At 44.3% G+C, this 11,184-nt stretch overlaps 1 protein-coding gene across 10 annotated transcripts in view; it reads left to right on the top strand.

Moving 5' to 3' along the window:
• The first annotated feature begins 4,592 nt into the window (after positions 1–4,592).
• RGS7 (regulator of G protein signaling 7) overlaps positions 4,593–11,184 on the top strand; it is a 247,172-nt gene continuing 240,580 nt past the window's right edge. For 2 of the 10 annotated variants that reach the window (XM_072948554.1, XM_072948553.1), the window contains exons 1-2: positions 4,593–4,777; positions 5,800–5,923. In XM_072948554.1, coding sequence (XP_072804655.1) covers positions 5,846–5,923 — 78 coding nt within the window. In that variant the 5' untranslated portion in view covers positions 4,593–4,777; positions 5,800–5,845. Of the gene's footprint in view, positions 4,778–4,968; positions 5,211–5,799; positions 5,924–11,184 lie in introns of those variants that run through there. The other 8 variants (XM_072948552.1, XM_072948551.1, XM_072948550.1 and 5 more) reach the window with 6 other exon arrangements.

Genomic DNA, 11,184 nt, shown 5'->3' with positions numbered 1-11,184 from the left:
AATTTATCAGATTTACGCTATGTTAAGCTAAGTAGTTAAAAATGGAGTCACAGTGGCCCATGTGAACCTCTGCATTTGTTGTTTTGAAACGTCTGCTGTAGGACTGCAAGTGCCTTTGAGTAATACATAAACTGAGAGTGCTGTACCTTAAGGATTTATTAGGCAAATTAGGATTTATATCACTGGAACTGAAGGAGCAACCATGACGTAACCATTACTCCTACTGACAGACTTCTTAAAAGGAGACCACTGAGTTGAGCGACTGGACGGCTCTTTGCTGGAGGACCTGGCTGCGTTGCTTGTGTGTTGGGGGGGTGCTCCCTCAGAGCACCTCAGAGCACAAGGTGACTTCCCACTCTCGCTTGTCGCTTGTCCTGAGCCCCGCTGCTGGACCTGGGACGCGTCCTACCGAGTCTTCTCCTTGGAGTGGTTTGTTACCCCGTTTCCACTTCCCCACTTGGACTAACTTGTGTTCTCTGCTAATTGTGTGCTAGAAACCCAGCGATTCATGAGTTGAATTGGCTACATTTCATTGTCTCCAATCTGGTGATTCTTACGCGGCCTCACTGCTGGGCCCTGACAAACAAGGAGAGAGGAATAAACTCCTGATAAGGACAAATTTTAGGTTTTACTTTTTTCCCCCTCTTTTCCAGCTCTCAAACATTGGTATGAGAGTTCTAATTAGCAAGAAAATGGCCATAAAATAGACAAAAGGATGGTAAAAGTGGAAAATAATTCATTAATGAAAGTATTGTGCCATAAATAATTGAGGGCTGACTACAAAGAAGGAGGCATTTCTTAAAAATCTGTCATTTGGAATATGATTTCTTAAATCACTTTGCTTTTTTCACCCTGCCTATATCATCTCAAATCAATTATCCCATAAAATGCCAATGTAATATTGTGAACAGTACAATCCTTTTAACACGTCCTCATCTTTGTACTTGCCCACGTGTCACTTACAATTCTTTCGCACAATAAAAGCCTCCAATTAATAAAGTACTTTCTTCTAGAAATTCAAAATGCTTTCTCCATGTCACCGTTTAATTAATTCTTAAAGCCTTTCTCTGTGGAGTGGGTGTGGAGTGGGAAAAGAAATTATTCTTTCCCTTTATGACACACAGGAAACAGGTTCAAAGAGTGGATCATTTCCATCTACTGTGGAAACTTGGTGCTAATTCAGTTCCGTTCAAAGTCACGTAGACCACGTTCTTCTAGTGCACCCAGTCTTTCAAACACAGTCGCATTCACGGATTTATTCACTCAATAAATCAGCAAATAATTACTGGTTGCCAGCTCTACATCTGATCCTGTTCTAGACCCTGGGGATACAGTAGTGAACAGGAGAGGAAAAATCCCTGACCTCCTAGAACTTAAATTCTTTCAGGGGAAGACAGACAACAAAAATAGTCAGTAAGTAAATTGATCAGGATGTCTAACGGTGATAGATGCTCTGAAAAGCAAATAAATCAGTGTGAAAAAGAAGGGGAGTGCAGGGAGGCTGCATAATTTTAAATAAGTTATATGGAGTAGGCTTCACCGAGAGGGTGCCCTCAGCGAGGTCTGAAGGAGGAATGTTCACAGCAGGGGTATCAGCTCGTACAAACATCCTGTGGTGGCAGCTCGCTTGGAATGGGTCAGTGTGGCTGGAACAGGTGAATACGGGGAGCAGTAAAAATTGAGGCCAGAAGAGGTAACAAGGTGTCGGATTGAATGGTGTCAGAATGAGGTCACTAGGGGTGGGCCGAAATCCAACATGACTGGTGTCCTTATACAAAGGGGGAAGTTTGGACACAGAGAGAAACAGAGTATGATGTGAAGAGACACAGGAAGAAACCACCTAGAAGCCAACGAGAGAGGCCTGGGGTGGAGCTTTGGTTCCTTTAGAATCCCTCAGAAGAAACCAACCCTGGCTGACACCTTAATTTTGGACTTCTACCCTCCAGGGCTGTGAAAGAATACATTTCTGCTGTTTAAGCCACTCAGTTTGTGATGCTTTGTTACAGCGGTTAGCAAACAAATGCAACTGTTTCCAATATTTCAACAATATTAATCAAACTCTATTTTTTCCAAGATAAGAGTGAAGCTGAAGATAAAAACAACAACAACAAAAACCTTAAATGTCACTGCTTGGGGTGGAATTATATTCATTGGGTGAAGTAACAGGGCTTTTACCTGCCAGGAGTTCTAGCTGGCATGGAAAACGTGTACATGATTACATTTTATAATTTAATTTGTTTGACAAGAATATTTCACAATATAAGGTCCATGAGGAAAATGAGAAGTGATTTTGAGTGATGATAGCTGAAGATCACATGTTTATACGCTCTGGGAAAGAAAGAAACAGAAAAACATCCCAGAATATCCATGCTGTTTTGCTGTTTGCAACATAAAAGGCCATAATCTAGGAGGAAAGTACAAAAAGGAACATGTTAAAACTTCACATTCTAAGATCCAGACGGGCTTTGAGAGATGATCTAATCTAATTCCCTCAGTTTACATATGAAAAAGGTGAGTACTAGAAATGTCAAGGGGATGGACATAATTTTGTTTCCAATACACTGTAACAAAAATTATGAGTTGTCTTATGAGGCTTGGTGATAACAATGGGAGAAATCGTGAGATGTGCTATGACTTGAGTCTTCCTCCTTGATGTTTGCCTTGAAACAGTAAGTAGTGAGAAGCACCCCTGAGTCATCAATGCACAGAGAGAAAGGTGTGAGTTACGTAGCAGAGGGATGACAAGTGGAATGAACGACATCTTGGTAGGAAACCCCTGGGTTGTTTTTTTTTTTTTTAACTCATACCATGGCTAGAGGCATCTTTGCACATTGTTTTCATAAGGCTTTGGAGATTCACAGAGGCATGTTTGAACCCAAGCTCTGATAGAAGGTATATGACCACAGTCAAGTTTCCTGATTCAAACCTCAGTTTCTTTACCTAGTTTGTATGGTATATTTTGTTAGAAATTGTGAGAATAAAAAAAATAGGCATGGTAGGAATATAGATATAAATTATGTCTAGCTATATAAATATAGTAGGAATCCAATAAATCATAGTCTTTTTATAGTAATTTTCCTAATGGGTTTCAGAATTCTTGCCTTTGTGTCTTATTCGAAATCCTTTCCCTCATCATTTCTACATGCAGACAACCTACCAGTTCTTGAAGAGCCCGGTTTGAATGTTGTCAGCCCCTTTCCTTCAGTCCGTTCACATACTTTCTTGCACTTTCATGAAGTCGTTGATTTCAGGATTTTATCTCCCTTACTTGGATTTCTTGTGGAATGGTGAAAAGCACCAGGAAGAGTTGGATTTGAACTCTGCCCCAGCCACTCAGTCAGGGAAGCAGAACCACTAGGAGTAGACTAGAATAAGAGGGGAATTATAGGAACAAGAGTTACACAATTGTGAGGGAAGCTGGGGAAGTTACTTTTCAGAGGGAGGAATTGAAAGTCTGAGGAAAGTCACTACCAGAGCCTCTGAGACCCTTGTGTGCATGGGCGAGTTGAAGCTTATGGGGGAATCTGGGAAGCCAGGCATGGCCAGGTGCTGGAGGGGACCACGACAGGGAGCTGGTAGGAAGTCAATGGAAAGCTGTGGTTTTTGCATGGCTACTGCTTCTTTGGGTCCACATTCAGGCTCTTGGGATGTGTGTAGGGCTACTGTTGCTCAGAAGGGCTGGGAATTAGGAATACCTGGATGTGAAGTAAAGGAGAGCAAGGACATGCTAGAACCTTCTAGGACTCTGTATGTCACCATGTCAAACTACAGAGTGCTTCAGAGAGGAATAGGTACTGTCTCTGTTTCCCCAATTTTGCACAAATTCCTCCTTTGAGACAAAAGTGATTTCTTCTTAATGTAGTTCTCATCCTTATAGAAGAATTAGTGACAGCAATCTGGAGAATAATTCTGGTGGATCAGCACCTCACTCCGTCCTTGAAAATGCCAGGGGGTGAGAGCAGTTGGGTGAAAGTTCCCTGAGCATCTTCTGTCAAAGAGAGAAACTAGATATTAGGGATGTGCCTACATTTAACAGGTGGCAAGATTTTCCTCTCGAGTTGGCAGCCTCCAAATCTTTCCCCATTCCTCTAACTTAGGAGGAAGCTGTGAAAGTCGCAGGCGAATGGGCTGAATGACTCATTTGATCCTCTCCATTTCCTTCACTCCTAGGATGTCTCGGTATCTCTCTACTCTCGTTATTTAAGCATAACGATCATCAGTTATCTGCTTCCCTCTCACTGTCAGTGGAGTCATCAGGCACGTGATGAAACTGCCTGCCGCGAGGGGCTCCATCCATTCCTGCATCCACCCACCCAGCCACCCAGCCACCCGTCGCCCTCCCTGCTCCTCCGGCTCACACTCCCGTCTCCAGGCCTCCAGCGGCGCGCACACCGGCCGGCGGGGTGTGCCGGGGCGCGGGCTGCGCGCGCTGGGGGCAGGGCGGCCGCCTTCCCCGGCCGAGACCGTGGGGGGCCGGGCAGGCGGGGCGGCGAGACCGCGCACGGCCGAGCTCCCTCCGCCCCGCCCCCTAGCCCGCACCTTGGGACGCCGGGGCCCACGTGACAGTCCCCTCCTCCGTCCCCAGTCGCGCGCACGGGCCGGGCGTCTCGGTCCCGCGCGCTCTCGTGGTCCCAGAGCCCGGGCGCGAAGCGGAGGAGGGAGCGCGGGCCGCCAGAGCCCTGTGCCCGCGCCGAGGTGATGAAGCTGGCCTCGCGCTGACACCGCCGCACCCAGCCGCCGGGAAGCGGGCGCCGCGGGCCGCGACCTTGGGCAGAAGGTACGCCGCGGGGCGGCGGCGCGGCCTGGGGGGAGGGAGGCGGCGTCCCGGGGCCCGGCACGCGCCCCCGCCGTGCCCGGCGGCCGCGCCGGAGCCCCGCGCCCTGCTCGGCCGGGCTGACTCCGCCGCCGGCCCGGCGCCCGCGCGCGGCGGGGGCTCGCCTGCCGTTTGTGGCCGCCGTGGAGCCAAGCAGGCGAGCCGGGCTTGCTCATTTTCCCCTCCGCCTGGTCGCTCCGCGGCTTCCGAGGCTTCCGCAGTTAGGTGCTGCCCACGGTGACCCGGGGGACTGCCTGAAGGGCCGACCTCCCAGCTAGTCCTGTTGCCGGGACACCTTCCGATGCCTCCTTGCAGAGGTTGGGCAGGGTCACACCGTGACTGCCGAAGCCCAGTGGGCCGCCAGGACGGCGACCAGTGGCCGGCGGTGCCGGCAGGTGTAAGTGGGAGCAGCTGCCCCGGCTCTGGGCAGGAGCCCCGGGGAATGGAGGGGAAGCGCGTGACGGGAGGACGGCTGGGGCGGTGGGCCTCTCTGATGCTCCTGCGCGCCGGCAAACTAGACAGACACCTGGGAGAAAGTGTGCCGCCTCAGGGCGCTGCCTTTCCGCCCTGTCGGGGGAAACCCCGTCAAGTGGAGCTGCAAGTACTGGGAGACAGGAGAACTCTGTGGGATGAAATGGTAACCTAGGTACCCCAGCCTCTCCCTCCAACACTTTCGTGAGCCCCACATACTTCAGAAAATGAGTATCCAGAAAATCAAGTCAACTAAAACCATAGCCAATGACTATTTTAACTGAAAGATTGTCATTTCTTACGACTCCTTGGGAGCGGTGTAGGTGTAAATTAAGGTGGTGGTGGTGGTTTTAAAATCTATTCCTGTGCTACTTCCAGCAGTCAACCTCAGTGTGTAAGCAGCTCCGTGCAGGGTGGGTGCTGTGGGTGCTGTGGGTGCGGGAGATAAATCAAGGGAGACAGCCTCCTTAAGCACTGCTGTTAGGATCTCACTGAAGTCTCTCTAACTCTTGCAGAGTGACGGATAATTTCTGTATCTGAGGGTGGACCACGTGTGGTGACATGGCCCAGGGGAATAATTATGGCCAGACCAGCAATGGGGTGGCAGATGAATCACCCAACATGCTGGTGTACAGAAAGGTAAGATCTTCTTCACTTTCTTGGTAACAGGGAAACTTCTGGCTTCCTTGAATTTTTTTTTTTGCTCCTAATCAGAGTATATATCAATTCTGTGGCCTTGTGGATTCTCCAAATCCCCAGTGATTGCACACTCCCCTTGAGGGTGATCTGACGTTCTCAGGTGATGCATATGTGTAGAGGTTCACTCAGGAAAGTAAATGAGGCGACTCATACTCTGTCCTCACATGTCCCCAGCTGATCTTACATAGATTAATCTGCAGTCAGCAATAATAGCAAGTTTGGACAGCCCACATATTTTGTTTCTTACATACAGTTTTATAGCACCCATAATAATTTTTAGAAGATTTTTGATATACCCCCCTAAACATTTAGGTTATAATGATTATATAAATGTGTACTATTTTAGAAATGAAAATAACACTACTTTGCAGTTCTGGGGCAAGAGTGAATGTGGCTGTGAATATATGAGTGGTTTAATGATTTTCCTCCTAACTAAACAATTCTTTAAACTGAACTAAACAATTTTTAAAAATCCTAGCCTAAGTTATTTTTCACTTTGTGTTATTTTTATGATTTTGCTTATGGGTATTTATGTTCTAGTACCATATGCCCATTAAATAAATTTTATATTTCAGAGAGTTTTTTTTCCTTCAAACCAACATGATAGCTTTATGCGTTTTATAGCAATGCTATCAGCACCAAACTTGTAGACACTAAGCCTCCATAATAAAGGTGTATTTTGAATATTGTGTGTGCTTCAGAATGGCTGCTTTGGTAAGTTCATTCTGATTACAATCAACAATGTTGCTAAAGTTAAGAAGCAGTCTTCTTTAACTTCTGTACCAGTTATTTGTATTGTATTTTATGCAAGGAATATTTTTCTTTAGTGTATTATCTGCAGCTTTTGTTGGCAAGATTTCTTTAGTTAACACTAGCAATAGCAAAAAGGAAAGCAGACCTCGAAACCAAGAAAATTGTCAAAGGTTTTGATTAGTGTGAGCCCACTGAAGAGTCCAGGATGTGTTTGCTAGAGAATCAGACCTGGTTATAAGTAAAGATGAGAAGTTGTCCACCTTGACCTGTGCTAAATCGAAACTTCCCTTCTGTGTGACCCAGGATCATTAAGAAGTAGTGATGTTATGTGTTTGAAGAAATCTGGGAATTGCTTTGATGTGAAGATGACCGGGCATCCTGGCAGTGCTCCCCTGTGGACTGCAGTCTGTTGTGTACCTGTGAATGCACTTCTGTGTGACTGCGACAGCACAGTAGGACAGGGGAAAAAATTGAAACTTACTTGCCTGTTTTGGTCTTAAAGCATCCCAACTGGATAAGTCGAGAAAACCTAAATTATTACTAAAATTGAAATCCCTGGATATTTGCCCACTCTATAGAGATTTGGTTCTGAGAAGAACTATTTTGGGGGCAGTTATGCTATTTTTAAAGAAGTTGTCATTTTTTTCTTGTTGTTTTGTGTGACTCTGAACACTGTAATGTGCAAGATGAGAGAACTGTAAATTCTATCTTAGAAGTTGTGCCTTGTGGAGAGTTGGACTTTGGGAGGTAAAATTACAGTAGTTAGTCATTTTTGTTAGGTCAAACACTGTATTCTCTGTTTCCCTATAAAAGATCAAGGGCTGAATTGATTGGACACCTAGTGGTGAATATTGATTAAGTTTATACTTAATATGACATCAGTCCCTGTGTTTCATTTGGTCAGTTATCATGAGAAAAAGTGACAAATGAGACTAGGAGTGTTAGAAATAGTTATTGGATTATTTAGTGTACCTATTGCTAATTTTGAAACACTCTACAAATTATTGTATGACATCAGAGTGCTAAATTAACAGGCCTTGATGACTGCAGGGGGAGACTCTCTTGTCTCACTCCTTTAAGCACAGTTGTTTTGTCTGGTAAGCTCGGAACTGCTTGGGCTACTTACTTTGCCCTCTTTTTACTAGCTCTTTGTTTAGGATAATGATACATATAATTTATTTCTAGAAAAAGAGTCTCCTGATTAAATCATTGCTGGAAAAAAAAATGACTCCATTCAGTAAATCTTACTCATAATGCTTAATTATGTATTGCCTGTCTATTCTTTTATTCTCCGAGCATATAATTTGTTATGGTTTATAATATAAATAAAAGTCTATAAAAAATACCATATGATTTATATGAGGAAACTCAGTGTTCTTGGTTATCATTTGCTACTTACCAAGTCAAATGGCCCGGGTCTGCAGGCAGGTATATAGCATGATGTCATGTGACCACTTTACCTCTTTTTCCTGTCTTATGTGGGCTTTGACATTTAGTATCTTCTCAATAGAAGCCAAATTTTAATGTGAAGAACAGCAGAAGAGTTGGAGAGGAGTGTGGGTTGAATCCATGTATTAGGCTGTTTCCGCTGCTCGACGTGCATAAAAGAATAAGCACTATGTTCCAAATGTCTGATCATAGTCAGTCAAAGGTTGGGAAAGAAGCTCAGTCCCACAGCGCATTGCTTACTAGGAGTGGAGAGAACGGGTAGAGAAAATGCTGTTTCATCAACTCAGTGCTGATTTTCCACTTGTAGTTCACTGTCGAAACACAGTTCTCAAAGTGGGTTCTGAACTAGAAATGTTCGTGTTGTTCTCACCACTTCCCCTCCCGGCAAGCCACCTCTTGTTTATTGCCCAGGATTCGGATGGTTTATACCTGACTAAAGATGGGCATGTGCTGTTTCCATGTTCTCTTGGCAGGTTGTGGATGATATTTAGGGAGCTTCCCGTGAGAGGTGGGAAACAGTGAGTGGTTGCCAAAGCGGAAAACACAGAAAAGAGCTGGGATTTGTGACCTTCTTGTGTTCGTCTGATTTCTTTCCATTACGATTATCGTCATATGGGTTATAGGAATTCCTCCAAATAATGGGAATATTTCAGAGATCTTTTTTCCGTGGAGAGTTCCTTAGTAATGTTATGGGAAAAATAGACAATGGGTAGAACTGCAATCCTCCAGGCAGAGTGGGTGTTGCCATAGTGAAGGCTGCAGGCGGTGGTAACACTGCTTCACAATCAGGGTTGGTACCTGGACGTCAGTCTCAGATGTTTGCCAGGAGCTCCTTGGCTTAATACGAGGACTCTCTGTAGGCTTCATTTGATGTCAGAGGTACAGTAAAAAAAAATCCATATGGACAAAAGATTTTTCTTACCAATTTTTCATTTTATAATGCGACTTTTTCCTAAGCAAGTGATTAAGTTTGAGTGGTTATGCCATTTTATGTATTTGAAACCATCTTACTTAAAAGCTTATAAAATACGAGGCTTTACCACTTTTATTTATGGGGCTTTCTAGGCTGCCTTCAGACAGGCCTTAACTGGAACGGAATAGAAAGTAACCAGCTTCCTTAAGAAGAGACTCACTTAGCTCCAACTCACCTTGGATGCAGGCTGGCATCTTGAAATGTATGTAGAGGTGACAACTCAGAACTCAAACACTACTCTCATTCTTGGTCTGCTTTGAGGAAGACTCTCCTTCCTGGGGCAGTACTGGCTGTAAAGGACGGCTGAGCTAGACCCAGGGTGACAGGGAAACGTATTCCAAATTTGGTGTCTGGCCAGCATGCTGCCCACTAGACAGTATATATCACTTTTTGTCCAGAAACTGACATTCCCGCATTTGAAAAACAAAATATCTAGGTCACCTTGAGGCCAGTATTTCAAATTGGCTGGAATGCTGGCTCTTTACTAGCAAGAATGACCAAAATGACCAATAATTTCTGATATTATTGCAACAACCCTTTATGCTACAGCTGTCAGAAAAGAAAATGAAAATGTTTTCCGCATTAACTATCTTAGTAGAATAAACACATATTTTGGATCTAGCAAACCTGTGAAGTTCACTATGCCTCTCCCCTCCCCAGCCCCCACCCCTTTTCCCTCACCCGTTCTCCCCTCTGTTCTACCTCCCTTCTCTCTTCATTTTCCATCTCATCACTGTCTTTCCATTTGTTTCTTCCTTTTTATTTTTCTTTTCAAAATAGACCTAAGGGTGAAAATATGATTTTCCCTAAGATGCTGCTCATTGTAGTTGTGAAAGAGAAAATGATGTCTTTTGGAGATGAGAGCAGGTACCAGCCTTGTTTGAGTACCTGTCATGCACAGACACTCGGACAGGTGTGTCTAAACTTGCTATCAGATGGCAGTAGTGGCAAAAGGTTAAGGATTAAGGATTAAGGATTAAGACTATTCTGTTCTTGACAAGTGAGATGGGACCACTAGCCTTTCTTATATAAAAAGCATAATGAGAGCTGTCAGCCCAGGGGGAAGATCACCTCTGCTGATTGGCTTGACCTAGACATTGCCTTTGGAAGCTATTTCTGAAGTCTGTTCTGTGAAAACAGATATATCTGCAGGATAGAGGAGTGACTTCTTTCTTCTTTGGAAAAGATGGAGCCACAGACATCACTAGGTTCTTAGTGGTGAGTTAGCTGACATTTTCGACATTAACTCAGTGCGTTTGTCTCTTCCAGATTGTCCAACCCGGTCAGCCTTGAAGGTGTCATATTCCTCCCTCCTCGAAGTCCACTATAAGAAATAGCCTTTGACATTTTTGAACCTTAGTTGTCTTGATCTGTCTGGGTATAGGGTGCTGCTACATACTAGTAAAGAATATCTGTAAGTACAACAAGAGAGAGGAATGTTAGAAAAGGAAGGAACGTTTGCAAATGCATAACCATAAAGGCATTTAAGCCCTCAGATTTCTAAATTAGGGGCTCAGATGGGAGGCAGGCATCAGGAGAAATTCCATTTCCCCAAAATTCCGGAACGGAGTATCTTCTATATAGATTATTTGAAAGCATCTTTCAGGACTAAGGTATGTTGTCTACTTAAATATGAATTTAATCTGTTTGAATCAAATGTAGACCTGTTTTTCCCTCAGTAATACAAATGTGCCCTGAGATAGGGTGGAACCATCATCTATGATACTTCTGAAAAATAGAGACATTTTATGAATAATAATTTAATGATGAATTTTTGATAATAATTAACTTGAATTTGCAGCAAGCAAGCCTTCCATGGTTGAGCTATTCCCTTACCAGTTGTTGCTTGTCAGTGCCATTTGTGGGATTAAGACAAGGATTTGTGGTCTGAATTTTAGTTCCTTCATTTCTCACCTCCAGCCTCCCCAAATCTGAAGTGTGGATGTAGTAAAGAGAAGCCATGGAGGGATTTTATTGCCTTCTAATAGCCTTCGTGGTTCTATCAAGTGATGGAAAACAAGAGTAT

Source organism: Vicugna pacos, chromosome 23 (assembly GCF_048564905.1).
Source record: "Vicugna pacos chromosome 23, VicPac4, whole genome shotgun sequence".
In the NCBI taxonomy this organism is placed as follows: domain Eukaryota; kingdom Metazoa; phylum Chordata; class Mammalia; order Artiodactyla; family Camelidae; genus Vicugna; species Vicugna pacos.
The sequence above is the reverse complement of the archived record's forward strand: the minus strand, read 5'-3'. Positions and strand labels throughout refer to the sequence as shown.